Genomic DNA, 27,180 nt, shown 5'->3' with positions numbered 1-27,180 from the left:
CCTCCAAGTGCATCTTGGCAAAAGACTTCGCCACTACATCGTATGCAATAGACCTTTATCAGCTGTGTACTGCGTACCTTACCAGCATACTCCCATCTATTACATCGCTCGCTGTGTTTTGCTGCCTGGTCCATAGACTACCTATTCTAGCATACCACTTCTAGTGCTCGCGTGTGTACGAAATACACGTCTCCCAAAACGGTCCGACTTGTGTAAGCAATGGTACCATGCGCAAAAACAGGTGCGCTTTCCACACTCGATTGCCAGCGAAACATACCCTTTGTGTGTGTCAATCGTGGAAACAGGGCTAGAGTCGCCGGAAATGTGGAGGTTGACTCTCTAGGGCATGTGGCTTGTCCGCGCGTGGTTTGACGGAGAAGAGGCGCAGCCTACGGCGCGCATCCTGCATACGGGCCGCTCTTACACACTGGGCCGCAAAGAAGGGGCTACTGATTTATGTATCCCGATATTCAGGATCAGCCGCATGGCCGGCGTCCTGACCATTGGAGCGATGCCGCAAGACCGTGTCCAAGACACAACCTTCCAGCCTAGCATCTCATGGACAATGCATTCTGGCAGCAAGAGCGGCGCCGTTGTTGAGAGTTATCGCGGGCGGAACAGAATCGAGCAGCGCGTTCGCGTCGAGACGCCGCTCCCTCTTAAAAGTGGCGCACGGATTCGGCTTTTTGCCGATACGTATGCTGAGGTAGAATGGGTGCAGCTCGCACTAGGCTATTTGCGTTCTCCGTCGCTCTTGTCAAGCAGCGCGCAGGAGCAAGCAGCCCTTTTTGGGATACATCTTGTATCTGCAAAGCACGGCTTAGACGCGGGCTGTACGCATCTCTGTATTCCACATGTGCGCCCCACCAAGACGCAACTACTTGCCCTTGTGCGTGGACTTCCGCTTGTGACAGCTGCATTCCTTGATGCCATATATGCATGTGCATCCATGCGTGTGTGGAGCATGCCATCCGTGTCTCTCTTTCTTCCACCGCCAGATCCGCAGCTGCCGAGCGCGGAGCAAATCCCAGCAGCGCTGCTCGCGCCGTCAGGCCGTCGTGCCGCCTTGTTTCGCGGCACGGCATTGGTCCTTATTGTAGAGCGTGAGGAGCGACGGGATACGGATCTTGCAGAGCTTGCAGCGGCAGCAGAGGCACACGTTTCCATTCACGCGATGCAAAGCAGCCCGCTAGACCGCCAAGGGATGATGTTGATGCTTACTGCAGTGCGTGCGCGTGCCGATGTGCATTGGGATGGGATGCGTGCTCCAGTGCTGCGGCGCGGTGTGTACATGCTGTGCGATGCAGGACTGGCGCCGGCGACAGTCGAACTTGCCGCCGCTGCAAGCGAGAAATTGCATATACCCATACTTGCTCAAGGGCCTTCTTTGATCTCCGAATGCATTCTCGAGGGGAAAACTGTTTTTGAAAAAGATCCAGGTGTTGAGGAGGATACGACGGTGCTTGTCGAGGCGACGCAGACACAAACACGGCGTCCCTTGCCGCGCACGCAGCGCATCACGGTGGATACATTGTTAGAGACACGCGCAGAGCAGGAAGCGTTTCCTCCCACGCAGCCTGGAGGAGATAGTTTTTCGCTTGCATTGGATGCGGAGCAAGAGGTTTCGTGGCAGGACGACTTGTGGGACGAGGCAGAATCAGTGGCGATCTCCCACGAGGGCCACGTCGAGCATGGCCAGCTGGATACAAATACAGCGCACCCGACGTCCAAGGATGCACCCAGTGCCATGGGCATGCCTTTTGTGCCGGCGCACTCTACGCCTGTACATACGCCTCCTACGCGCCAAGCAATTGCCGAGGCCAGTCCTGCTCCGGCTTTCTCCAACCCATCTCCCACTGCTGTGCACACGACCATAGCGCCTAGCGCGCGCAAGCCACTTGTACGCCATGCAGGGTCGCGACACAGAGTCGATTTGATGGATGAGATTTTAGGTGTATCCCAATCGAGTGCGCTGCCTTCGAGCGCCAAGTATCGTTGCATGCTGGATGCACAGGACAGTATGGCATGCACAGCCACCGAATCTCCCACCACGCCTGTTCCGCCAATGCACGACATGCCTCACGAGCCAGCACAGCACACAACGCCGACTCCCCCTGTACCTTTTCCTCAAGCCGCAGAACAAGATGCCCCGCCTGCGTCCATGGAGTGGACGCGACTTGCGCGCCCCGCCTTTTTTCAGGTGCGCTTTGTGCCGCTCCTCCGCGCTCGCCCAACGCCCCATGCGCCGAGCGATACCCCCAACTTTAAAAAGTTTCGCACAGCACACCGCACTGCGCCAAAAATGATACCCATCTCGCTCCATCCAGCCTTCAGCAGTGCGCAGCCCGTCCCAGGCCAAGCCTCGGACGATAACATGAATACATAGTGCACTACAACTGCTATTCTTCTGTAGTCGATTCTAAAACCTGATCCAGTGTCGATGTTGACCGTGCCTCTGCACGTAACGGATCATTACCAACCACCTCGCTCGGTTCCCTCGAGCGCGAGCGCGACATGGAGCGGAGCATGCTTGGCAACTTGCCACGTGCCGGAGACATGGTACGTCCACGCTGCTCATCTGCGGGGGATATATTTCGAGGCAGATTCCCCGAGCCGCCACGTCCAAGCAAGTGTACCCGGTTACGCAGCTGCTCCTCTTGGAGCTGGTCCTCGACTTGCATATTGTGCTGTTCCTCCTGGTCCAACTTGGCGCGTTCCAGTGGATCGCGCGACGGAGATCGGACGTTCCCTACACCGCCACGACCGACATGTGCATTCGCGATGCGGAACTGGGGAGGAGGCGTATCGTTTTCAGCTTGCTTGCTCGCTACGCGAATCTAGCGTTAGTGAAACAACATAACGTACATTTCCAGCACCGCCGCGACCCGAAGAAACAAGCGGGCGTCCACGTTCTTGCGGCGTAGTTGGTTCTTCGGAAGGCTTGTGCTTTGCCCACGGAAAATGATCCAAGAGCGTCATGGTGGAAGCCGTGACAAACGGCGCGATAACAAGTGGGGCAGAGAGGATGTGGAGGGGCCATGGACCTGCTTGCAGCAGGGAGCCTATCGCGGCAAATGTGGAGGTGCTATCGAGGCAGCGCTATCGAGCTCGCAATCGTTCCTTATCGAGATAAGGCTACTTGAGCTTGAGCGGAGAGAGTTCCGTGGGCAAGTCGAGGCCAGGGGAAAGCGTATCCGCCGCCTCGTTCAGCCTGAAAAAACCTGGCCCCGCATTGAGTAGCTTGCGTTTTTTTTTTCGCACGCCGGGCGAAGCATCGCTTGGCCCGCCGAGCACAGGCGTCGCTTCCGCATCGAGCACAGCTTCCGTAGGTGCACCTGTGCGGTGAAGCATCGGTGTCGCTCCCGGCACAAGCGGCGCTTCGTGCGGCGGGGTTGTGTGGTCGCGTGTCTCTTCCGCATTGATGCCAAACGCCTCCAGCGTAGGCACGGGCAGCGGCGAGCTCGAACGCTCTTCGGGCCGTTTGCGTGGACGTCCCTGGGGTAAGTAGGTAGTTACACGTACACGGGGTTTTGGAGTAGGACGTGACTCCATAGAACGACTCGGCCCGTCGAGCAGCGCTTCTGCCGCCGCAGCGCCGGCATGTTCGGCCAGCGCGCGTTCTGCCGCGCGGCGCGCCTCGACTTCTTGTGCAAGCTTGTGTTCCATCTCAGCCATGTGCGTGTGCATAACTTGTGTATCTGCCGCTGTTACGCGGCTCGCACTTCCACGCGCCTGCTCCGCGCGCCACTTGTACAATCCGAGCAAAAAGGCTGCCTGCTCGCGCGTTTCCTCCAAGGTACGCTTCACCGCTGCTTTTTCGCTCTCGAGCTGTATAATGCGGTTCTGCTGGATGATGAGCTGTACTGGTGCAGCATCAAGGTCCGCAATCCGATCTGGCGTATCGGTCAAGAGGCGCCAGTGCCGCGCATCGTACTCGACTTTGACGTCATTAATGTGGGTTTCCAATGCGCGGACTCGCTGCCGCATAGCGCGACGGTCGCTTTCGCGGCCTTGCCGCAGCGCCCGTACTTCAGCCTCAAGCTCTGTATACTCTGACGCATCTGCGCTGTAGTGCATGTCTTCAAGCTTGGCCTGCAGTTCAACCATTTCTTCTTCCAGCTCGGCGTACCGCGCTTTCCATTTCAGGAGCTCGGCAGTTAGGAGGCGGTTGGATCGCGACTGCACTGCAACGCTGGATCGCCGGGCAATTGGCGCGCGTTTTATCATGGGCTCTGGTGCTGCTCGAGGCGTGGGGGTGGGGGCAGGGGCTAGGCGCGGCGTCGGCACACGAGGCGTTGCAGTGTTTGTGCGCGGTGGGCTCTTGTGGGGACTCGGAGCGGCGCGTATGCTTTTGGAGGGGCTCGGAGCGGTGCGTGGGCTCTTGTGGGGACTCGGAGCGGCGCGTATGCTTTTGGAGGGACTCGGAGCGGCGCGTGGGCTTTTGTAGGGGCTCAACGTGGCGCGTATGCTCTTGTGGGGACTCGATGCACTGTGCGAACTCGGCATGGGGGCAGACTGCAACACCTCGTGCTCCGATGCTGCCGCGCGTGGTATACTGGGCAAGAGGCCCTGGTCAAGCTCGGCACGTACGTCGGGACTATGTGTGGATGCGAGCGATGCACGGCTTGTCCGGTATGGCGACGGCGCATGCGGGAAAACGCGTTTCGGTGCAGGTACACGTGAGATTAATGGGGGTGCAATGGTGCGCTCCGGTGCTGGTGTCTGCGTACTTCCACGCATATACGCGCGCCGCGTATCGGTAAACGGATCGGTAATTTTGTCAAAGTCAATCTCTTCGTAATACGACGGGGCCTGTGAGGGAGAAGTGCGGTGCGGAGTGGATCGTGGACGTGCAGGCGTCGACGTGGGCGGCGGTGCATGTTCAACGGCCTTCTCAGACGCAACGCTGTCTTGGTCCGAGTCCTCTTGTGTGCTGCCCGACGCATAATCGAAATTCTCCTCGTCCTCATCCTGCTCGACAATTTCATGCATGCTCTGCCCTATAGACGATGCACGCGTAGGGCGCGTATGTATCGGCGATGCCTTCAAGTGCGCCGGCATCGCCAAGTCGCGCAGTCCGCTGCCTGTAAGTGGAGACTCGTCCAATGTCGCGTCCCATGTGCGCGATACAAGCGGTGTCAAGCGCAGCGAGCGTTCCGCACTCTTCGGCGGCGACTGTGATGCGCCATGCGCTGCTTCGTGGGCGCCTCCCGGCGTGGGAAGGTGCCCAATCTTGCGATGCTCCGCGCGGCTCATAGAGAACGACACGGCGCGCCGACCGAAACACGCGCGTGTCACGTGATATAGCCTTTTTTGGCGGCCTTGCCTTCTCCGCTGCATCCACCGTGTCTGCTGCACGCATTTTTCGGCTGGCGAGGAGAGGTGTTTGTCTTACGCAGCGTTTCAAGCACACAAATATGAGTAGCCCACCGATACCGTCGAGCACGGGTTTTTCCGGTGTGCCATTCTTTCACCGTCTTCCGCCGCTGCCGAAGCTGGAAGGAACTGATCCTGGCACGGCGCCGCAGGACGCATTTCGCTTGGCTATTGCGGACCAGCTTTCCCAGATTTTGGGTGTGCCGCTGAATGATGTGTTTCTTGCGGTTGCAATGGGCGGAAAAGGCTGCGATTATAAAGTCGTCCTGCCGCGCTTTCGCCTGCCGACCAAGGTGGACGAGCTGAAAGCCAGCGTGCTGGAGGCGTTCAAGCCGAACGAATACATTGAGCGCGTATCTGCAAACGGCCCTGCAGTTGAGTTCCATGTGCGAACGGACACGCTGATCCCCCTTACCCTCTCCACGATCCACGCGATGACGTATGGCGACGGCGCGGCACTTGACGCCGACGGCCAAAAGCAGCCGTCGTACGGTTCGAACAAGTCTGGCAAAGGAAAAAAAGTGCTGATCGAGTTTTCCTCTCCCAACATTGCGAAGCCATTCCATGCTGGCCATTTGCGCAGCACGATTATCGGCGCGTTTTTGGCCAACCTGTACGAGGCAAATGGCTGGAGCGTGTTCCGACTGAACTATTTGGGCGACTGGGGCAAGCAGTTTGGCCTGCTGGCTCTTGGGTGGCGCCGCTTTGGTAGCGAGGAAGCACTGCTGAATGATCCCGTACAGCATCTCTACGAAGTCTATGTGGCCATCAACAAACTCGCCGAGCAGGGCGAGGGCGAGGGCGAAAAGATTCACGACGAGGCGCGTGCATTTTTCAAGGGTATGGAAGACGGCAACAAGGAGTACTTGGTCGAGTGGGAAAAGTTCCGCAGCCTGTCCATCAAAAAGTACGAGGAGACGTATGCGCGCTTGAATATCCACTTTGACGAGTACACTGGTGAGTCAAAAGTCTCCAAGGAGGGTCTGGAGAAGATGCTCGGCATCCTCCGCGACGCCGATTTCACGACGCGCGAGGAGAACGGCGCGCTGCTTGTGGATCTCACGCCATACAAGCTCGAAAAAGCAGTCGTGGAGCGCAAAGACGGCACTCCGCTTTACATCACCCGCGACATTGTCGAGGCGCAGCAGCGCTACGAGCGCTATGATGGCTTTGACAAGATGGTGTATGTGATTGCCACGCAACAGGATTTGCATACCGCGCAGTTCTTCAAGGTGCTTGAGCTTATGGGCTTGCCTTGGGCACAGAAAGACAAGAACGCGCTGCTGCACATCAACTTTGGTATGGTGCAGGGCATGTCCACGCGCAAAGGCACCACTGTTTTCCTGGACCACATTCTCAACGAGACCAAGCAGAAGATGCTCGAGGTGATGCAGAAGAACGAGGAGAAATATGCTCAGCTCGAGGATCCCGAGCGCACTGCGGACATTGTCGGTATGACTGCCGTCAAGATTCAGGACATGGCTGGCAAGCGTATCAACAACTATAGCTTTGACTGGAGCAGGATGTTTTCGTTTGAAGGCGATACGGGGCCGTATCTGCAATACAACCACGTCCGTCTCTGCTCCGTCGAGCGCATTAATGCGGCGGATGGACTTGTTCTTCCTACCGAGGATCTCGACATAAGCACGATGCGTACTGAGCGACTCATTTCTCCAGAAGCTGTAGAGCTCGTCTGGATTCTTGCCTCCTGGCCAGACGTTGTCAAGACGGCGAGCAGGGATCACCAGGCGTCGACAATTGTCACTTTCTGCTTCAAGCTTACGCATGCGATCAGCTCCGCATGGGAGAAACTGATCGTAAAGAATCAGGAGCACGACGATGCCATGGTCCGACTCTGGCTCTACCGCTGCGCAAAGGACGTGCTAGGCAGCGCACTGCGTCTACTGACCATTACGCCATTGGAGCGCATGTAGCTTGTAGAACTGCAGACGTTAGCACAAAAAGCTTGCTCTCCTACAATGCACTGCATCGAATGTTTGCCATCTATTGTACAATGCTACTTGCGCCGCTTGGGTGCCGCTGTCCGGCCAGTTTTCTTGTTGGCACCGATACGACTGCTGTGCTCGCGCTCGCGATTTGCGCTTGCTTCGCGCAGCCCTGCTTGCTTGCTGCGGCTCTTGTTCTTGACATTCGCGTGCGTGTAATAGTTCTCAGCTTTGCGTTTGCTCGTAGTCATGCGCGGCTCTTTAGAAGGCTTTTCGCGCGGCTCATCGTTGACGGCGCGCTTCGTAGACGTTTCTTTGGCCTTTTCTTTTGCAGGGTTGAATACATCGTCCCACGTCAGGCCCTCAAAGTCGTCGTCGTCACTGGCATCCAAATCGATCTCGACATCTTCGACATCTTTGCCGTTGTCGTCGCTGTCGTCGTTGCTGTCGTCGTCGTCACCTTCGTCTTCTTCTTCCGCATCAGCCGCTTCCGGCTCTGGCGCATCTTCACGCACAAAGTCCTCTGGCACGCCACCTTGTGCGTCTTCTGCAGAGAACTTGGGCACAACAGGAATCTGCCGGATCGGTTGCTCTACACCACGCACACGCTTTCCGCCGTGCTCTTCCTCCTTACGAGCCGGCAGAAGCGGTGGAGGAACAAAAAAGGGGATCTTGCCGCGAATCCAGTCATTGAGTACCATCTTGGCGCTCACATCCAGGTCGGGTTCGCCGCCCTTGCGTAGCTTGCCCATTCGCTGCGAGAGTTGCGAGAGGAAATCTTCGGCGTCGTGCCATGCATCGAGGTGGTAGGTACGTTTGATATACTCTGGCTTGACGCGGCTGAGTAGCGAGGCGATGTGCTCGCTCGGAGTTTCGAGGTTTTCCACACGTACGACGCCTTTCAGCACAGTCCCTGTCTCCGAGTCGTGCGCACTCACAGGGACGATGCCTGGGCAGTCGATCAGGTAGATGCGGCGCATGAGCGAGATATATTGCCATACCTTTGTCTCGCCCGGAATTGGCGCGACGTTGCATACCTTTTTCTTTTTCAAGGTGTTGATAATGGAGCTCTTGCCCGTGTTTGGGTAGCCGATAAAACCGACGCTGATCTGTTTCTTGTCTGTGTGAAGCACGCTGAACTGCCGCAAGAGCTGAATCAGGCTTCCTTTTCCGAAACTATGATTAATCGACGCATGGAATGCCAGTGTGGGAAATTCGCGCGAAAGGATTTTGATCCAGCGGGCCTGTGCGTGTTAGTACATGCGCTCAAGCTAGAAAGAAAAGGGGATGTTCGCCATAATCCAGCGTCGGGCCATATACTGCAGTTTCCTGCATGACCAACGCTGCACCACGGAGCCAGCTACAAGGGCATCCTCCCCACATCCGGTCCTCAATGGCGGGAGAAGACTTGGGAGGGGTGGCAAGCCACGATGGAGTCTGCACACCTGTAGCCGTTACTCTCCCACGTTCGTAACAGTGTTTGCACCACTGGACGGCAAGGGCCGACGGCAGCAACACTTGACTAGAAGGTGGAGTACTGACAAGAGGGGAGTGGCCAGCGATGACCGAGAAATACGTACCGTTACCCAAGTTGGAACAAGGTCGACCTTGTTCAAAATATACACGAGATGCTTGTGTGGTGTTTCTTCACGGACATGCTTTTCGACATTGCGGCATCGCGTGCCCATAGGGTCGCGCGCGTCGAGCACATGCAAAATAACATCCGAGCTGTCAATCACCTTGTACAGCTCGCCCCAAATCCGGCGAGACTGGCCTTTGGAGTATACCGGCTCCGACCGTCCGCGCTGTACAGGCGCAGAGTAAAGCTCCTCCGGCAGCGAAATATGCTCGCGCTCTGACGACTCAAGCGGGATCTCGCGGTCGGCAGAGACGAGTCCCACGCCGGCAAGCTTTGCCTCCCACGCCGCCTGCTTCTCATCTTCCTGCTCTGCACGTTCGGAACTCGACGCGGCGAGATCAGTAAACGAGCTCATCCCCATCTCCAGACGCGGGCGTTTCCGCTGTGCACCAGGCCCAAACGTCTGCTGGAAGGGCTCGACAGTGGTGAGTAGGGGCGCTTTTCCTTGCGCAGGCTCTTGAATAAGACTCATCGGCAGCTTGTTGCGGCGCAGCACAAAACTGTACGGGTCACTCGCTTTTGCTCCAAGCGCGGTCCGAAAATGATCCAGTGCGTCTTGCCCAATGACGCGCGTATTGTTGAACCAGCGCCGATCTGGCTGCACACGCCCCGGCGCGGCGTCCGAGCTTTGGAACTCGGCGGCCTTGAGTACATTTCCATGGCGGTCGCGTGTAGCCTTTGTTGCGGAGCTATGCTTTGTTAATAGCTTCACGCGTTTTGCCGCCTTGGCATCGCGGTAAAAGTTTTCGCCCTTTACCGCCTTGATGCCAGACTTTTCACCCGACTTGTCTTTTTTCGGCGCCATGGCGTGTAGAAAGCAGCAGCGCCGCAAAATTTTTGTCGCACACATCACGTGAGTGGTGCACGGATGGCGTGTAGGGCAATATTGTGGCTTGCCATGTCGGGGCTGCCTGCCGGAGACCAGCCGCCGCCGCCGCCGCCTCGGAGCCATGCAAGAAAGGCAGAGAAGCGTGAGAAGAGCCAGGGCTCGGAAGAAATGGCCCTGGACGTTCCACGACTTGATGCACAGAGCCCAAGCGACAAAACGTCCATGGAAGACATCCTCGCTGAACGCGATACGCGCATTGCACAGCTGGAGCAGGAGTTTGCAACACTTCTATCTGCACATGAGGAGATGAATGAGCGCTCGTCACAGCTACTCTCTGAGCGAGAGGAGCTGCGGCAGCAGCTTACAGAAGAGATCGATGCACAGCGCACGCGTGCGGACGAAGCAGAAGACTGTGTGCGTGTGCTACGTCAAGCGGCCGAGGACAGTCGCCGCGCAATCATGCGTCTGCAGAGCAGTCCGCGCTCAGATATGGACGCTGAGACGAAACGGTACAGCACCGGTGGGGTTGGCGCATTGACGAGTCGCGCACTTGGTATGGGCATCTCTCTGGACGGTGACACAGAGCAGGAGCGATCGCAGCTCCGTGGATTGCGCTTATCGAGCACAGGGACGGTAACATCGCCGCCATCCGCGTACAGCGACTTGAACGCGCCGCCGCCTTTGCCCGTGCTTCATGATGGCGAAGATGTGTTGGAAGACAAAGCGAAGGACGAAGCAAAGGACGAAGCGAAGGACGAAGCGAAGGACGAAGCGAAGGACGAAGCGAAGGACGAAGCGAAGGACGAGGCCAAAGACGAAGCCAAAGACGAGGCCAAAGACGAGAATGCCAGTCGAAAATTTACGTCCATGTTTGGCTCATCCAGCTTGCTCCGGCCGCTGCTGCGGAAGCCGCAAGCGGGACTGCAAGCAGATGCACCGGCAGAGGAGTCAGCGCAGATCAAGGCCGTGTGCAGTCCCGAGCATACCAAGGCGCTTGCCGATTTGGAGACCGTTAAAACGGACATGGCGTACCTGACCGACCAACTTGCCGAGTCGCGCGAAGCACAGCAGGCAAGCCAGCAGCTGATAAAGTCGTTGCGCGAGTATATTGTTGCTACACAGGGCGGGAATGTTGTGACGGCAGAGGAAGCTATGGGAGCAGAAGCGGTCGAGTTGAATACAAAAGAGGGCGTTGCATCGACAGCAATCGACAACGCGATCGAAGAGGTGGATGCTTACCATGAGGACGCCGTGGAACAAGATAGTGAGCCTGCGCATACCGAAGTATGTAAGGATACTGCCGCGGCGATAGAGCTAGGAACGCCTTGTGCAGATGAAGAGAGCACCGTGGCCAACACCGAGGCGCCGTAGTGCCGTAGCGACACGTGATAAATAGACACGCACGGTGAAGGTCCACGTGAGAACAAAAAGTGCGGCTGCTTTATGCAATGTTGAGTGCCGGGGTGGTGTATACGAGCATTCTGAGCTTCCTGCTATGGTCTTCCTGGCTACGTAGTACGCATGGCCCATTGCACATTGATCCCCTCCCCAAATACATGCAGGCGCCGTCACAAGGGCACGCGCCTGCGTACCCAACGACCGGCAACCAAAGCGCCGTATCGTGCGAGGTGGATATGTGCTCCTATGCCGGCATGTACCTGCTAGAGCAAGGCGGGTCTGCGGCGGATGCAGCGATTGGAGCAGCACTATGTGTTGGTGTCGTCGATTCTTTTCATTCCGGCATTGGCGGCGGCGGATTTGCGCTGATCAAGGAGCCAGGCCAAGACCCAGCCGTGGTAGACTACCGCGAAGTCGCGCCGCAAGCAGCACACCGCGACATGTACAAGAACAAGCATGTGAATGCGAGTCTATTTGGAGGGCTCGCAGTAGCTGTCCCGGGCGAGGTGCGCGGCTACGAAGCCATGCATGCACGCTACGGCAAACTTCCATGGTCCGCTCTCTTTGAGCCGGCCATCACCATTGCCCGCCGTGGTTTCCTCGCGCCCAAGCAGCTCGCGCTTGTGGTCCAATTTGTCGGCCAGCCCTTGTGCATGCTCCCGTGGATGCAGCCGCACTTTTGTCCGAACGGCCAGCTGCTTCGCACCGGCGAGCAAGTGCGCTTTCCTGCCCTCGCCGATACGCTGGCACGTATTGCCGCACACGGCCCCGACACGATGTATACGGGCGAGTTTGCAGATCGCATGGTCAAGAGCGCTGCGATAGCTGGCGGTATCCTCACGCACGACGACCTCGCGTCGTACCGCGCCGAGTTCCGCAATGCAACGTACATCGACTACCAGGACCAGTACCGAGTGTGGACTGTACCTGCGCCAGCATCTGGCGTCACGCTACTCTCGGCCTTGCGTACAATGGAAAACTACCCGTCCGTACCGTACTCGGAGCACGACGCGCTATGGACGCACCGGCTGATTGAGTCGGCCAAGTTTGCCTACGGCGAGCACAGCCGGTACGGCGATCCTGCGTTTGTCTCTGGCGTACGGGCCATGGAGGCAGCGTCGATATCAGTAGCGCATGGGAAGGCGCGGTACCATCAAATCAACGACACGCATGTCTTGCCGCTCGACGCCTATGATCCAGCGCACGACGACATCCAGACCAGCAAAGGGACGTCGCATTTGAATGCAGTCGATGCGGACGGGCTTGCGGTCTCGATGACGACCACCATCAAGTACGTTTTGCTCGCACTGACCACAGCACATTTTGGGGCAGCTTTGTCCAAACTCCCGACGGCATCACCATGAACAATGGAATGAATGATTTTGGCGTGCCGGGCGTGCCGAATAATTTCGGCTACGTGCCGTCCCCGGCCAACTTTATTGTGGGGGGCAAGCGCCCGCTCTCGTCCATGTGCCCCTACATGATTCAAGACGGCGACGCATTGGCCGTGATTGGTGGCAGCGCTGGAGGCTCGCGCATCATCACAGCGAATCTGCAAATTGCGTACGCGTACCTCTCGAGTCGCGGAAAAGTAGCGCTGCAAGACGCGATTGCGCGTCCACGCTGGCACGACCAGCTGCTCCCCCCCGTGACGCTCTTTGAACAAGCTTTGCCAAACTTCGACATTCCATTTACCGACTATGACAACAGGTACGCATTTCCCCTACTTACCTCAGCACTGTCGCACAGCTAGAGGCCAAAGGGCACAACGTTGCATGGATTTTCCCCGGCCTTTCTACCGCACAGGCAATCCAACGCAGCAATGAGCAGTGGACGACTGCGACGGAAACTCGCCAGCCCGACGCACGCGGTGCCGCACAATAGCATTACACTCTGCGCAGATAGAAACGAGCAAAAAGCAGCCCCGATAAGAGGCCGCCTACATGGCCGACCGAGTCGATATGCCGATCCTTGGGCGGATAACTCGCCGCGTACATCTCCCAGCCCAGGATGCCGCTAAGGCATACCCACGCAGGCAGCGGGAATGCAAAGAACAGGTAAAATGTGGCATTAGGACGCAGTGCAGTGAATGCCGCGAGGATTGCGTAGACGGATCCACTGGCGCCTTGGGACAGAGACGCTTGTCGCTGCATCCGATGGTGGTCATTGCCGAGAATCGGATCAATGACGTACGGCCAAGCGATGCCGGTGAGCGACGAGACAAGACCTGCGCCCAGATATAAATGCAGCAGCTTTTGTGCGCCAACCAGGGGCACAATAGCAGGAGCGGTAAAGAGGAACGTGAGCATATTAAAGGCAAAATGCGGCAGCGTCTGCTGGCTAAAGCACGCGGTGATCAATGTCCACCACCGCCCTTGCCGCAAATTGTATTCGCCGCTCGTAAAGTTGCGTACCATAAAGCTGTACATGCGCCGGTCGCTCATGCGTGTCGCATCGTCGCGCGCGTAGCGCCACATGCCGTAGACGAGCGTATTTGCAGCGACGAGGCCAATCACGACACGCTGCGACCCTGACGGAGCGGAGCGCCCGCGGTACTGGCCATCACGGAACGGATCAATGCGGCGCGGCACACGTATATATACAAATGGCGGCGCGCGCAGTGACGCACGCTGCAGCACGCGCCGCAGCATGCAAGACGTCGTTGGCCACGGCGTGCCGTGCGGAGTCAACCACGTGACATACGTTGTCGCGCTCCAGGGTGGCGCTCTTCTTTTACCATGGCTGCGATGATGCGAGGGAACGCCGGCGGGCGACTTGGCATGATGAAGCCACCTGTGATTGTGTTGAAAGAAGGTACAGATACCTCTCAAGGCACTGGCCAGCTGCTCTCCAACATTGGCGCGTGCGTTTCTGTAATGAATACAGTCGCGTCGACGCTTGGCCCACGCGGCATGGACAAGATGATTGTGAACGACCGAGGGCAGGCGACGATCTCGAATGACGGCGCGACGATCATGAAGTTGCTTGATATAGTGCACCCAGCCGCGCGTGCATTGGTCGACATTGCGCGTGCGCAAGATGCCGAGGTTGGCGATGGGACCACCTCTGTCGTGCTTTTTGCCGGCGAGTTGTTGAAGCAGGCGCGCCCATTTATTGAGGAGGGTGTGAGTCCCCATGTGATTTCGCGTGGATTTGTCCGGGCTGCGGAGCTTGCTGTGGAGCACATCAAGGAGATTGCCGTGCGCATCGACAAGAGCGATCCGCAGCAGCTCCACGACCTGTTCCTCAAGTGTGCCGGCACTGCGATGTCATCCAAGCTGATTGTATCGCAACGCTCTTTCTTTGCAAATATGGCGGTCGATGCGGTCATGTCGCTCGACCAGCAAATCCTGAACGAAAAGCTTATCGGGATCAAAATGGTGCCCGGCGGTGCGATGCAAGACTCCCTTTTGATCCGTGGCGTGGCGTTCAAAAAGACGTTTGCGTACGCGGGCTTTGAGCAGCAACCCAAGGTGTTTGCCAACCCGCCCATTCTCTGTCTCAATGTCGAGCTGGAACTCAAGGCGGAGAAGGACAATGCCGAAGTACGTATCAAGGAGGTGTCGGAATACCAAGCCATTGTTGACGCCGAATGGGGCATCATCTATGCCAAGCTTGATGCGATTGTCAAGACCGGCGCCAAGGTTGTTCTGTCCAAGCTCCCGATCGGCGACTTGGCCACGCAGTACTTTGCCGACCGCGACATTTTCTGTGCGGGACGTGTGCCGACCGATGATATACAGCGTGTCGTTCAGGCCGTCGGCGGCTCGATGCAGTCTACCGTTACGGACATCGATCCCAAGGTACACCTCGGTACGTGCGAGCACTTTGAGGAGCGCCAGATCGGCGGCGAGCGGTTCAATCTGTTTACAGGGTGCGCTGGCGCAAAGACAGCCACAGTTGTGTTGCGCGGCGGCGGCGAGCAAGTAATTGCCGAGATTGAGCGCAGCTTGCACGACGCAATCATGATTGTCAAGCGCGCGATCCAGAACAATGATGTGGTCGCTGGCGGCGGTGCGATCGAGATGGAGCTCTCCAAGTACCTGCGCGACTTTGCACGTACCATCCAAGGCAAGCAGCAGCTCATTATTGCTGCCTACGCCAAGGCACTGGAATGCATTCCGCGCCAGCTCGCTGATAATGCGGGCTTTGACGCGACAGATCTGATGAGCCAGCTGCGTATGTGCCATGCACAAGGACATACGTGGGATGGGATTGATATTCGCTCGGAAGGTATTGCCAACAATATGGAAACGTTTGTGTGGGAGCCGAGCTTGATCAAGATCAATGCGCTCAGTGCATCGGTCGAGGCGACGCGCATGGTGCTTAGTGTAGACGAGACCGTCAATGCGCAGCAGAGTGCTCAGCCGCAGACCGGTCCTCCAGCTCCGCCAGGCACCGCTCAGCGCGCCCTCCGCGCCGGCGGCCGTGGCGGCATACCTCGTCGTTAGTACAAGTAGGCTACAACCCGTCCAGTCCTTGGCGCTAGGCCTCCACATTGACGCATGCCCCTCTACGCGGCAGGGTCCAATTCCGAGGGCCAGCTGGGGATTGGCAGCACCGACGATGCGTCTACCTTTCAGCCGTGCCTTGCCATGCTGCACAACACCGTGCAGCCATTCCCTCCGGCTGGCGCCCACATAAAAACCCTCGCAAGCACGGGCACAGCGACGCTGGTGCACCTGGCGCACGCCCGCGAACCCTTATGGATTGCCGGCACAGCGCCCAGCACAGGCAACGCGGCATATTCCGTATTCCACGCTATGGACATGCAAGCCATCTATACTGCCGCACAAATCCACTCCGATTCTGCCGTGCACACGATTGCAGCGTCGTGGGACTGTTTCTTTCTTGTGCTCCGCACGCGGACCAACGACGTATGCATCTCGCTTGGCGTAACGAATACGTTTGGCCAACTCGGTACCGGCAACGAGCGCCCTTCTTCTAGCATCCACCGCGTGCACTTCTCCCCCACAGCCCCGCTCTGGCCATCCACCGCACATTCCCACGGCACCTTTCGTATTGCGTCCATTTCCGCCGGTGTGCGGCACATGCTCGCCGTAGTAACGTATACCAGCGCTGATGTGTGCATCACAGCCGTGTATGGATGGGGCGAGGCGCGCCATGGGCAGCTTGGCTCGCCGCGCCCCCCGGCAAGAAAAGACGCAGGAGGCGTGCCGCGCAGGATTCGCAGCACGCCCATGCTGCTGGGCATGTGGCCGTACAATGGGACGGTACAGGCAGCGTGTGGCATGCAGCACTCGGTGCTTGTATTTTCGGGCGCAACTACTGCGCTGTGGATGATGGGTGCTGGCCGTTTCGGGCAGACCAACGCTGCTGCGTGCATCCCGCACGGCGCACGGGCCTCGACGCCTGCCGCGCCTGCCGCGCCTGTGCCCGCGCATGTAGCTGCGCACACGGTCGATCGCCGCTGCGTACAAGCAGCGTGCAATTGGAGCACCACCCTCTTGCTATGGGAGGGCGGCGCGGTCACTGGCTGCGGAAGCAACGCGCATGGCCAATTGAGCGGCGCCGGCCAGTGGCACGAGCCGGCAGCGCTCGCAGCCGGGAGCGAGCACAGCGTGCTGCGCGAGGGAAGCACGCTGTATGGCTGGGGCTGGAACGAGCACGGGAACCTCACTGGTGCAGCCGAGAGTGTCGCGCGGCCCGCGCAGCTTTCTGCGCGGTGCACACAAGCATGGGCAGGATGTGCGACAACATGGATAGAAATGGATTGAGGTGCGCTGCACTATCGTATCTATAAGCATGCGCTTTTCGCCTAGTGTACACGAGTGTGCCTATGTCATGCTCAGCCAAATAAAACCGGCACGGCTGCGCTCGCGGACGAGCATCCATGGGTACGTGGAAGAGGGCGTCTCGTCATGGTACGGCTCGATTTCGGGCACCGTCGCATGTTCGTTTGCGCCCGACATGCATACATCCAGCAGTGCGGCGCGCAACGATCCCGGCTCATTCGGCGCAATGCACCGCTCAATGAGCTCGCGCGCATGCTCTGCCGTGCCCTCTGCCTCGAGGACCACCGTTCCGTTCCAGTCGTGGTGCGCACCGTACGGTGCTTCGTCAAACGCAGCGTCGGTGGCCGGCATATCGATCGTAAACACTGCCCGGTAGAGCCACTTTGCGATGCGGTACTGCTGTCCATTAGCGCCAATCGTCTCGACGTTATCGCGCACGAGCTGTGCGGAGCGTATGATCTGCGCACGCCACGGCAGGATATCGAGGTAAATTACGGGGGAGGTGCCCGAGTAGCGGACAACGCCGTGGTAAAGCGTCGGCGGGTAGAGGAGCATGTTCATGAACGACGGCAAGTGGCCGATCGGGTCGTAGGTAGCAGGAAGCGGCATGAAACTCTCGCCGTTGAAAATGTAGCGCGCGTCGTTGTACTGATCGCACTTGGCCGTGTTGAGCACCATATCGCCGCGGTTCAAGTAGCGCCAAATGCCCGCAATAAACAGCTCGCGCTCGGCACGCTGCAGCTCCGTGCCGAAGAACTCGTCCGTACCTTGGTCCTCGGGAGTCCAAACGCGAAACACCGTCGCGCGGCCCGCTTGGTACGGCGGGTGGAGAGGACGCTGGGCAAAGCTTGTGCCGGTACGCACATCGACGCGCGCGCTGCCACATGGCACGCTCCTGTTTGGCTGGAGTCGGACGCGCGCGAGGATCTTGCTGTAGGCGCGCGTTGTCGAGCGAGCGAGGCGCGGAATGCGGCGGTCGAGCCGGTGGGCGCCGACAAGGTAGGCGTCGCCGGCCATTTGCAGCTCGTCCTTGACAATGGGGTAGAGAAGGAATGCGTGGCAGTCGTAGAGCGAGATCGGAAGCGGGTCCTGGTCGTCGGGCCACGACTGGTAGCCAATGCTCCCGAGGTATCGCTGCAGGAGCATGTCCAAAAAGGACGGCGTGGTGAGCACGTGACGTGCGCCGCGCGCGATACTGGCCAAGTGCCAAATATCGGAAAAGTCGAGGCGCGCAGCGAGGCAGCGCATGATGGCAGGCTCGCCAAGCGCACAGTTTGACGCGTCGCTGCGTGGTGTGTCGCAGTTTGCCAGGCCGTGCATGCAAAAGCCGTCAAAGTAGCGCACTGCGTCGGTGTGTGCTCCCACAGGCTCGACGCGTGTTGGTCCGGCAGACTGCACAAAGTCCGCAGCGACTTTGAGCAGGCCAGACACGGCGCCTTGTGCACGGTCCGGCGCGTCCAAAAGAATGCGAGTCGGCGCGGGGGCGGCGTGTAAAAGAGAGGTTCGCATCGCGGCATTGATCCATGGAATGCCGGGATGCGGCTGGATGCCTTCTTCGTCGACGGGCTCGGGGGGATGTGTGAGGGCAAAGCGCAGCGTTGGCGCGCGGGGAGCGTGGTTTGTGTCGGGCACGGCGTCTTCGGGGATCGCGGGCGCGGGCACTTTGCGTGCAAGGATGCCTTGCAGGCCCAGATTCGACGTGCGCTTCGAGATAATTTCCAGCTTTCGGTGCATGAGCTGCGAAATGTTGGACTCTGCGTCGTCGACCAGCGAGGTAAGGTCTGACGCGGCGACAGACGACTCGCCGTCCTCGTCGTACTCCTCGTTTTTTCGCGCGCGCGTACGCACAACGCGGTCCTCGTCCTCGGCCTCGCGCTTTGCACGCTTCAGCGCTTTTTCCTCGATCATGATGCGCTCCTGCTCCAGGTGCTCGTACTCGGCCTTGCGCTGCTGCTCGGCCTCGTCCGCGCGCCGCTTTTCTTGCTCGCGCTCGCGCTCTGCCGCTTCTTTTTGCTCGCGCGCAAGGCGCTCGCTCCGTTCTTTGCGTGCGAGGCGCTCTTGCTCCTCGCGCTCTATGCGCTCCACTCGCTCGCGCTCTGCTCGCGCCGCGATTTCTCGCTTGCGCGCCTGCTCCTGCTCGGCCTGCTCGCTCGCTAAGCGCTCGGCCTCGAGCTTCGCCATGCGCTCTTTTTCGCGGCGCTCGTGCGCGATACGCTCCAGCTCCAACTTTTCCTCGTGCACTTTCTCCGCTTGCATCTTGATGCGGCGCTCGGCTTCGCGGCGCTCGGCTTTCTCACGCTCGGCTTGCTCCCATGCAAGGGCTTCGCGCCTGATCGCTGTCACGCGCTCTGCCTCGGCGTCTTCCAGCGCGCGAAGTTCGGCAGTGAGGCGCATCCGACGCTCCTTCTCAATTGAGTCGGCCACGAGGCGTTTCTTGGCCTCGGTACGCTCCATTGCCTCGCACATTTCACGCTCCAGACGCACGCGCTCGGCTTCGATGCGCTCGGCCTCGGCGCGCTCGGCTTCGGCGCGCTCTTCGGAACGGCCCAAGACCCGCTGCTCGGGCGCTGGTTTTGGGCGCTCGCGGTGAACGTTGCGCATGTCGCGGATCTTGACGTCGCGGACCTTGCGCAGCTTGCGCTGGCGCACCACTTCGCGTTTGCGCTCGGCAATCTCTTCCTGCTGGCGCAGCAATTCGCGGCGCTCGCGCTCGCGGATTGCACTCTCTTTCTGGAGCATCTGCTTGCGCTGCTCTTCTTGTTCGGTCTCTGCTGCACGGAGCTCTTCGCGGCGGCGCTCTTCCTTCTCGCGCTGGAGCTGGAGCTCGCGTTCCTGGCGCTTTCTTCGCTCGCGCTCGCGCTCCAGCTCCTGATGCCGCAGCTGTGCGTCGCGCTCCAAAAGTGCACGCTCACGCTCCTGTTCCTCGTGCAAGATCTTGAGCGGATCGTCTTGGGGGTTGTGCGGCATTTCCGACACGCCAGGCGGATCATGGTACAGCTCGGTCCCGGTGATGCTGCTGGGTGGGTCGGAGCGTGCGGTGCGGCGCTCCATGCTGCCTTCTTCCACGTCCAAAAAGTCAATGTGCTGTCCGTCGGAGGCGTCGTCGAAAACAGCGCTACGCCGCTGCGGCAAGGCTTGCGTGAGCCGCGCTTGGTACGCAACGTGGCGCTCACGTTCTTCTGAGAGCCACATGGCGTTGCGCACCGCCTCGGAATCAGAGCTCACACTCTCCTGGCCGACAGCAGCGGATGCGAGCGCGGCAAGGTCGTCGGGGGTTTTGGAAGCACTGTTCGTGCTCTTGAGTGAGGGGCTGCGCTCGTGGACGGGCGCTTGCGCAGCGGGACCAAGCGCCTTGAATGGCACGGCGCTCAGCAAGCGCGGCTGCACGCCGTCGGGGCGCGGCGAAGGAAGCGAACTGCGCAGCTCGGCAGACGTGCTCGCTTCGTGAGTATGCGCAGTCGGCGACAATGACACAGGCACCACAGGGTCATCTGCATCGCGCTGCGTTGAGCGCAAATATCGGTGTTTCCTGTTCCATATGGGCTCCGAGGGCGTGGAGCGCACCCAGGTCTGGGAACTCGGGACAAGACTGGGAGACAGCGGCGCGGTTGCATTCGGCGCGGGCGACCGCGTCTTGACCGCGCGCGTGGAAGCATCGTCCGCCTCTGCTGCTTTTTCGTCCCCATGGGAAACGCTGCGAAGAATACCGCGCCAGCGACGAGCGGGCCAAGCGCCATCCGCGCTGGATTTACGCGGTTTTTCAACACGCGGCGCGTCCATTTGATGCTCTGACATCGATCTGCGCAGCCCTTTTTGCTTCTGCGCAGACTCTGGCACGGACGGTACAAGATCCGCGGTGCGCGTCTCGCCGTTCGCAAGGGCCGGACTCGGCGCGCCGGCCTGGCCGAAACGGATGGAACGCGACGCTTTTTCTGCGCCGGCAAACTGGATCGACGGCATGCTCGGCGAGCCGCGAAGAATGGGCGAGGTCGACAAGGTGGGCGACGCCAGCTGCGAGTCGCCCTGTCGATCGCCACGCTTCGTGAATCCACGGATCCGATGCATGACGCGGCAGAACGACGCGGCTCAATTAACGATTGCTCTGCCGTCCAACGCCTGGGGTTTGCCGAAAAATGACACTCGGCCGAGTACAGTGTGGAGAGGTGGGCTGCTATGGATCTGCAACGCAGCGCGCGTTCAGCCGCGACATGGCGGCAGACATAGCATCAGGCAACGGAATAGGGGCTGTGCGTGTGGTGGGTAGACGTATCGAGGCTGTGCAGAGTGCGCCGAGCGCCAAATTGTATGCAGGGTGCATCGCTTTCGATTCTGCGCACGGCGAGCCATACTTGAGATGCGCCGCTCCCAGAAAAAAAAAGGTGATGTCGCCTGCTGCGCACACATAGATAGCCGTCGACAAAAGGCATGTCCATATTTTGCGCAATGATGTGCGCAAGCACCAGCGTCGCACGGCGGCTTACGCCGATACTGCGATGCACCAAGACGCGTTCGTACGTTCACCAAGCCGTTTCGATACATGCAGTCGATTGGACCAGTACTGGCTGCAGCGGCGCACCGAAAAACAACTGTGGGATGAAACTTTACGCATGTACGGCGAAGCAGCGGCACGGCGGCATTCGCAGTGCACGGACCATTTTTGTCATGTGACGTACACGTGCGTGGTGCGGCTTCTTCGCTTTGCACAACGATGCTGAGTGTGGTGCGTGCTAGTCTGTGGCATACACAGCGCCGTGCACTGCACATATCGGCCCGCACCATGCAGCAACAGAGCGATGCAGAGGCGGACGTTGCTTCTTGGACGCCGCTTTCGCAGCGTGTGGGTCTCATCACGCGCAAAATGGGCATGACTACGCTGTTCACGCCGGACGGAAAAAAGACGCCCGCAACGGTGCTGTATGTAGACGGCAACCAGATCTCGAAACACATTGGGGTGGATGAGCTGCATGATCCCGGGACGCAGCCGTACATTGCGGTGCAAGTTGCGGCGGTCGATGCGCGTGCCAGCAACATCACGAACCCCATGCGCGGTCATTTGCGCGCGGCGGGCATCACGGACCCCAAGCGTATTTTGCGCGAGTTTCGTGTGACGCGTGATGCACTTGTTCCGCTCGGCACCAAACTTTCTGCCGCGCACTTTGTGCCGGGCCAGGAAGTCGACGTGCGCGCCATTACGCGCGGCAAAGGATTTGCCGGTGTGATGAAGCGGCACAACTTTGCCGGCGGCAATGCAACGCACGGTGCTTCTTTGGCGCACCGCACACCCGGCTCCATCGGAAATAATCAGGACCCCGGGCGTGTATTCCCCGGAAAGCGCATGCCCGGTCGCATGGGCGGCACTGCGCACCGCACGGTCCAAAACCTGCGTGTATTGCGCGTCGATCTTCGCAATGAGCTCGTCTTTGTCAAAGGACCCGTGCCTGGACCCGACGGCGGCATCGTCGAAGTCCGCGACGCGCTGAAAAACCTGGTCAAGAGCGCCTACTACACCTACCGAAAAGGCAAGACCTCCACCGGTGCGCTGCTCGATCCTGCCAATGGCGTCGCGCAGTACCTCGGCAACGGGCTGCAGGACCTGCCATTTCCCGCAGGCACAGATGCGCTCGCCGCTGCGCTGCCCGACGTGGTCGAAGCGGACAAAGAGGCGCTCTAGTGATGCATCACATACCCAATGTAGACTCTATACAACTACTGGTGCACCTGTGCATACAAATCATACACAGATTGGCGCACGCGCCCCAAGCTCGTGGAGAGGTTGCCCTCGACCACAATCTTGCCGTGCCCCCCCTTGGTGACGGTGACGCTGCGCTGCTCGTCCCTCTTGGCGCGCTGTCCTTGGGCGCCGTCGCAGACCAAGACACCTTCCCCCGCAAAGTCTGCGCGGATTCGGTGCTTGCGCGCGAGCAGCGCCTTGAGTGCAGACAGCTTCAAGTCGCCAATGTACAGCGTCGAGAGTGCGGCAGAGGCGGAGTGTTGCGCTTCGGTCTCGGGCACGGCGCGCACCAGCGTCGGTGCTTCGCCGTCCGCGGTAAATTCCGGGACGGCATGGATGTGCACAAGATTGTACTCCTCGACTTTGCTCCAGCGCGCGCCAGAGAGGATCGCATCGCCGAGCTTGACGCTGTACGCGTGGGCAAGCCCGCTGATGCGCACCGTCGCGCCGGGGCGCGGCGCGTAAATATCCTGGGACATTCCGCGCACAGAAAGAAGCATGGATAGCAGGTCTGCATTCGTCGCGGCGTCGCCATTGACCATAATCAGGCGCCGCGGCTGCAGCTGAGGAATGAGTGTCTTGAGCGCACGCCCGTCGTTCAAGCCTTCCATGTCCACGTACATCAAGTGGCTGCGCAGCGGCACGGTGTGCTGTTGCACTGTATACTTGGACGGCGGCTCGGGCTGTGCAACGGGCTTCTTTACTTGCTTCGTCTCGGTGCGCCAAGCAGGATCCAGCTGCTCCTCGTGCTCCTCGTGCAGACGCCGGCGCTGGTTGATCCAGCGCGCGGTATTGATCGCCTCGCCATACCCATCTACTTTGCGCTTGCGCTCGACAAATGGGTACATGCGGTAGTGTGCGCCTGCGCCGTATGCAGCGCGCTCGTCCAAAGGCGCGCGGCTTGCATGGCCGCGCAGATAAATGTCAAAGGATACTTGGCGCGCGCTGTCCTGTGCGCCGAGGCGGTCCGGCGCAATCGTGCGCATCCTGTGCGCGTCGATCGGCACGACCTGCTCCTCGTCGCTGGAATCACTGGAGCTGCTCGACTCCTCCTCGTCTGCTTCCAGCTGTGGCCGGGGACGCGCGGGAGCGCGCTGCTGCTGTGCTTCGTGCTCCTTGGCTTGCTGCTCGCGCTCCAAGTAGGCGCGCAGCTCCTCGCCAGTAAGACGCACCCTGCGGCGCAGTTCGTACGTGACTTGTCCGCCTGGACTCGCTGGCGCGCCGACTTTGCCGCGGCGCCAAGCGTCGCCATCCTCCTGCTGGGTATTCCAGCGCTCCCACAGCGTCCGCATCACACTTCCCGGCTCGCCGCGCGAGAGAAGCAAAACGAGCGACTCGGGGTTGGGCAAAAAGTCGGAGAGCAAAGCGCGCGCAGGCCCATGCGTGATCGACGCTGGGGTTGCGACCACGACCTTTGGCTGTGAGTGTGTGAGTGCGGCTTTCATTGCATCGACAGAGGAATAGTACCGCAGAAACGGAAAATCGAGGGGAGATTTCAGCGAAGCGAGCTGTTTCTGGCGGCGCCGTCCTTTGCCGGCATCGTCCGCAAGCAGCTGTGCCGCCCATTCGCGCGACATCCACTCGAGAAACGTGCGCGCGCGCTCGACAAATTCCTGGCCCGTGTGGCTCACGAGACACAGGGGGTATCGTTGGTGTGCATATGCATACGCCCAGTGCTGATCCAATAGAACTAAGAGTTCCAAAAGGCGCGCGGCGCTGTCTACAGGAATCAGGACCGAGTGCCCGTTGACGAGCGTGTGGTGGATGCGGTCGAGCAGTGCAGCGTCGCGGTCCTTGCGCCGCGAGTTGGTCAGCAGGCCACGCTCGATGTCTGTCACAAGCACGTCGGCACGCCCAACCGAGCCGGCCGTAGAGTGCGCAGCGTCTTGGGTGGTCAGCGAAGGGAGCAGTGCGGTGCCGTCCAAGTGGCGCTCGCGGTTATGGTTCCAGTCGAGCGCAAGCACGACGGTGCCCATGGACGGCGAGCGCAGCTTCCATACTGTGCCGCCCAGCGAATGTCCTGCATTGTACGCGGTGAGGACGAGGCCTGCGCCTTTGCCGTCAAGCGGCGTGGGCTGTAAATAGCGGAGTGTACGTAGCGCCTCGAACGCTTCGTCCACCTCGTTCTCCGTCGGGAGCAGGCGCATGGGCTTCCCGAGATCCGCCTCTGCGCTCCACGCACGCACAGCCTCGGTCGTCGCGAGACGCCCCATGGTCTGCACGGGAAGTGTCGCAAACGCAGGGCACTGCAAACCCAGCTTTGCGCGTGCGTACGCATACAGCCCAAGGTGCGAGATCTCTGCGTGGGTAAGCAGTACAATATCGATGCTGGGTGCTATGCGCTCAAGAATCTTGGGCAGTGTGCCAGCGAAGGGCACAGGCTGCTCGTCCGTATCCATAGTTTCGTCGTCGATCGGCAATGGCGCAAAGATGTAGTCTTCCGGCGCGCCGCAGTCCAGAAGGATGCGGTACCCATCTATCTCGATCAGGTACGCAAGCGCTTTTGGACGCTCCTCGTCCAAAACATCCTTGCTCTTCTTCCCTTCCCGCGGCACGTACGGCCCGGAAAGCGGCGTGAATTCGAGCATGGAGGGCGCGGAAAATGTGGAGGTACGCACGCGGTGGGGGTAGTATGCTCGGCCGACCAGCAAAACCGCACGCGACGCTCCCGAGCGCGACGATGGCGTCTGACGAGCAAAACGAAGCGCAAGGGCAGGGCGAATATGGGGCGCAGCATTGGCCGCGTGCTATACTAGACACAGCCACAGACGATTTCGAAATGGAAGCGGGGGATACAAAAGACGATGCTCCTGCCGCTCCGAACGATGCGCATCGTTCGGAGCACCAAGCGGCGGCGGAGGAGGAGGAGGACAAGTATGCTATCGACGAGGAGCAACATACCAGTATTGACCAGCAAGATCCTCCAATCAAGGAGGACGAACTGGAAGAACACACGGGTGCAGAGGCATCCGACGCCGCCTCCGATACAAACCGCGACGTCGGAGCACGCCGTTTGCGCAGGACGCACGGCGCTGAAGGCTCCGCCAAAGGGGACGTGCTGGATGCTGATGCTTTTGGAAAAGGCATCGAGTACGACGAGCAGGACGATAGCGAGGGCGTGACGCGCTGTGTGTGCGGCAGCACCGACGAGAACGTCGGTCTGATGATCCAGTGCGAGACATGCAAGTGCTGGCAGCACTGCGCGTGCATGGGCATGCATACCGAAGAAGACTGTCCCGACGTGTACTTCTGCGAGCAATGCAGGCCAGAGAATCATATCGAGCTGCTCCGCTCGCTGGGCTTCCTTCCTCCGCCCAAAGTCGTAAAACGCGGCGCGAGCCGAAGCAGTCGCGTCGCGCTGGCCAAAGAACACGCGCGCGAGCTGAACGATGCGAGAGAAGCAATCCGCGTCATGGCACAGGAAAACGTGGCGCGCCTGCGCGCCGAGGCGGGCGCTGCAGAGGAGCGCACGAGTCCTTCGGCGCGGCGCACACGCAAGCACTCGCCCGATGCAGACGCACGCGTGCCGCCGAAACGGCGCAGCACGATGAACTCGCGCGAGTTTGGTGGCGATGGCTGGGAGCATATCCCGCCGTCGCTGCTGCAGCCAGAAGAATACGATGCTCGCGAACTGGATTCTCCAGAGGACAGTCTTCGCAAGCGTAAGCGCATCGTGGACGAGCCCCCGAGTTTGGAGCCCGAGGGTGTTGCCGACGCTGGGAAACGGCGGCGTACACAGGAAGCGAACCGCAATGCGCGCGATACGCCGGATATTGAGCGACGCGAAGTGTTGCAGCACGAGCCGCGCGCTGCGAGCCATGCACCACGGAGCAAGCACGACGCACCCATCCCGATGCGTGCGCGTGAAATTGTGCGTGCGAGTCGCGATGTAGGGAGCCGGCAAGGCACGCCGACGCCGGGCGATGGCGGCGCAAAAAGTGCGCCAAGCACGCTGCCCGAGCATCTTGCGCATCTTGCGTACCTTGTCCCGCCATTGCCCGGCGAAGAGAAGGAGGGTAAGAGCGAGGCCAAGGTGCCTGGACTGCCCGAGCCGTTTGCTTTGGTCGCGGTCATGGACACTGCCACCAAGATTCGATACCCCCAAAAACGGATGACGCTGAGCGAGATGCGCAAGCGAATCCGCACGATCGGAGACTATGTCGCCCGCGTACAGATCGAGGCGGTGGAGCGCGAAAAACGAGTCCAATTTCTTGCCAGGATCATGGGCGGGGAGAGCGATGAACGGGCTGTGGCTCCGGCTCCGAATGCGGTGCCACTTAGTATGCAGCTTGCCGAGCAGCTCACACGCGACTTGACGGCATTTCAAAGGCGGTTTGGCGTGGCGAGTGTAGCGTCACGCGCACTGACTGAATTAGAGATGGAGCAAGTGGATGCGTAGGGCGATGTAGCGTGTATTCATAGCGGTGTGGGGAATGATGTATTGGCGATGTATGGGATTTGTATGGGCGATGTATGGCAATGTATGGACGATGTATTGGCGATGT

At 59.7% G+C, this 27,180-nt stretch overlaps 13 protein-coding genes across 13 annotated transcripts; 8 read left to right on the top strand and 5 right to left on the bottom strand.

Annotated features, from left to right (window-relative positions):
* Nucleotides 1-346: 346 nt before the first annotated feature.
* Nucleotides 347-2,386, top strand: MVES1_003693 (uncharacterized protein; the record flags this gene model as incomplete). Its single annotated transcript, XM_056208507.1, has 1 exon — nt 347-2,386. The coding sequence occupies one exon, from the start codon at nt 347-349 to the stop codon at nt 2,384-2,386; it is 2,040 nt and encodes a 679-aa protein (XP_056064482.1).
* Nucleotides 2,387-3,135: 749 nt separating this feature from the next.
* Nucleotides 3,136-5,256, bottom strand: MVES1_003692 (uncharacterized protein; the record flags this gene model as incomplete). Its single annotated transcript, XM_056208506.1, has 1 exon — nt 3,136-5,256. One exon carries the CDS (start codon nt 5,254-5,256, stop codon nt 3,136-3,138), a length of 2,121 nt encoding a protein of 706 aa, XP_056064481.1.
* Nucleotides 5,257-5,417: 161 nt separating this feature from the next.
* Nucleotides 5,418-7,310, top strand: SYR1 (arginine--tRNA ligase; the record flags this gene model as incomplete). The annotated part of the gene is made up of 1 exon (XM_056208505.1): nt 5,418-7,310. One exon carries the CDS (start codon nt 5,418-5,420, stop codon nt 7,308-7,310), a length of 1,893 nt encoding a protein of 630 aa, XP_056064480.1.
* Nucleotides 7,311-7,393: 83 nt separating this feature from the next.
* NOG2 (GTPase required for pre-60S ribosomal subunit nuclear export and maturation) lies at nt 7,394-9,766 on the bottom strand (the record flags this gene model as incomplete). Its single annotated transcript, XM_056208504.1, has 2 exons — nt 7,394-8,566; nt 8,903-9,766. 2 exons carry the CDS (start codon nt 9,764-9,766, stop codon nt 7,394-7,396), a joined length of 2,037 nt encoding a protein of 678 aa, XP_056064479.1.
* A 93-nt stretch (nt 9,767-9,859) lies between these two features.
* MVES1_003689 (uncharacterized protein) lies at nt 9,860-11,161 on the top strand (the record flags this gene model as incomplete). Its single annotated transcript, XM_056208503.1, has 1 exon — nt 9,860-11,161. One exon carries the CDS (start codon nt 9,860-9,862, stop codon nt 11,159-11,161), a length of 1,302 nt encoding a protein of 433 aa, XP_056064478.1.
* A 77-nt stretch (nt 11,162-11,238) lies between these two features.
* Nucleotides 11,239-12,941, top strand: MVES1_003688 (uncharacterized protein; the record flags this gene model as incomplete). Its single annotated transcript, XM_056208502.1, has 2 exons — nt 11,239-12,479; nt 12,506-12,941. 2 exons carry the CDS (start codon nt 11,239-11,241, stop codon nt 12,939-12,941), a joined length of 1,677 nt encoding a protein of 558 aa, XP_056064477.1.
* A 133-nt stretch (nt 12,942-13,074) lies between these two features.
* On the bottom strand, nt 13,075-13,839 carry MVES1_003687 (rhomboid protease; the record flags this gene model as incomplete). The annotated part of the gene is made up of 1 exon (XM_056208501.1): nt 13,075-13,839. The coding sequence occupies one exon, from the start codon at nt 13,837-13,839 to the stop codon at nt 13,075-13,077; it is 765 nt and encodes a 254-aa protein (XP_056064476.1).
* An 87-nt stretch (nt 13,840-13,926) lies between these two features.
* Nucleotides 13,927-15,639, top strand: CCT7 (T-complex protein 1 subunit eta; the record flags this gene model as incomplete). Its single annotated transcript, XM_056208500.1, has 1 exon — nt 13,927-15,639. The coding sequence occupies one exon, from the start codon at nt 13,927-13,929 to the stop codon at nt 15,637-15,639; it is 1,713 nt and encodes a 570-aa protein (XP_056064475.1).
* Nucleotides 15,640-15,693: 54 nt separating this feature from the next.
* On the top strand, nt 15,694-16,926 carry ATS1 (alpha tubulin suppressor; the record flags this gene model as incomplete). Its single annotated transcript, XM_056208499.1, has 1 exon — nt 15,694-16,926. One exon carries the CDS (start codon nt 15,694-15,696, stop codon nt 16,924-16,926), a length of 1,233 nt encoding a protein of 410 aa, XP_056064474.1.
* Nucleotides 16,927-16,986: 60 nt separating this feature from the next.
* Nucleotides 16,987-21,009, bottom strand: MVES1_003684 (uncharacterized protein; the record flags this gene model as incomplete). The annotated part of the gene is made up of 1 exon (XM_056208498.1): nt 16,987-21,009. One exon carries the CDS (start codon nt 21,007-21,009, stop codon nt 16,987-16,989), a length of 4,023 nt encoding a protein of 1,340 aa, XP_056064473.1.
* Nucleotides 21,010-21,721: 712 nt separating this feature from the next.
* On the top strand, nt 21,722-22,615 carry MVES1_003683 (uncharacterized protein; the record flags this gene model as incomplete). Its single annotated transcript, XM_056208497.1, has 1 exon — nt 21,722-22,615. The coding sequence occupies one exon, from the start codon at nt 21,722-21,724 to the stop codon at nt 22,613-22,615; it is 894 nt and encodes a 297-aa protein (XP_056064472.1).
* Nucleotides 22,616-22,650: 35 nt separating this feature from the next.
* Nucleotides 22,651-25,263, bottom strand: MVES1_003682 (uncharacterized protein; the record flags this gene model as incomplete). Its single annotated transcript, XM_056208496.1, has 1 exon — nt 22,651-25,263. One exon carries the CDS (start codon nt 25,261-25,263, stop codon nt 22,651-22,653), a length of 2,613 nt encoding a protein of 870 aa, XP_056064471.1.
* Nucleotides 25,264-25,355: 92 nt separating this feature from the next.
* Nucleotides 25,356-27,074, top strand: CTI6 (Histone deacetylase complex subunit; the record flags this gene model as incomplete). Its single annotated transcript, XM_056208495.1, has 1 exon — nt 25,356-27,074. One exon carries the CDS (start codon nt 25,356-25,358, stop codon nt 27,072-27,074), a length of 1,719 nt encoding a protein of 572 aa, XP_056064470.1.
* Nucleotides 27,075-27,180: the final 106 nt, after the last annotated feature.

Source organism: Malassezia vespertilionis, chromosome 8, assembly GCF_029542925.1.
Source record: "Malassezia vespertilionis chromosome 8, complete sequence".
Taxonomy (NCBI): Eukaryota; Fungi; Basidiomycota; class Malasseziomycetes; order Malasseziales; family Malasseziaceae; genus Malassezia; species Malassezia vespertilionis.
The sequence above is the reverse complement of the archived record's forward strand: the minus strand, read 5'-3'. Positions and strand labels throughout refer to the sequence as shown.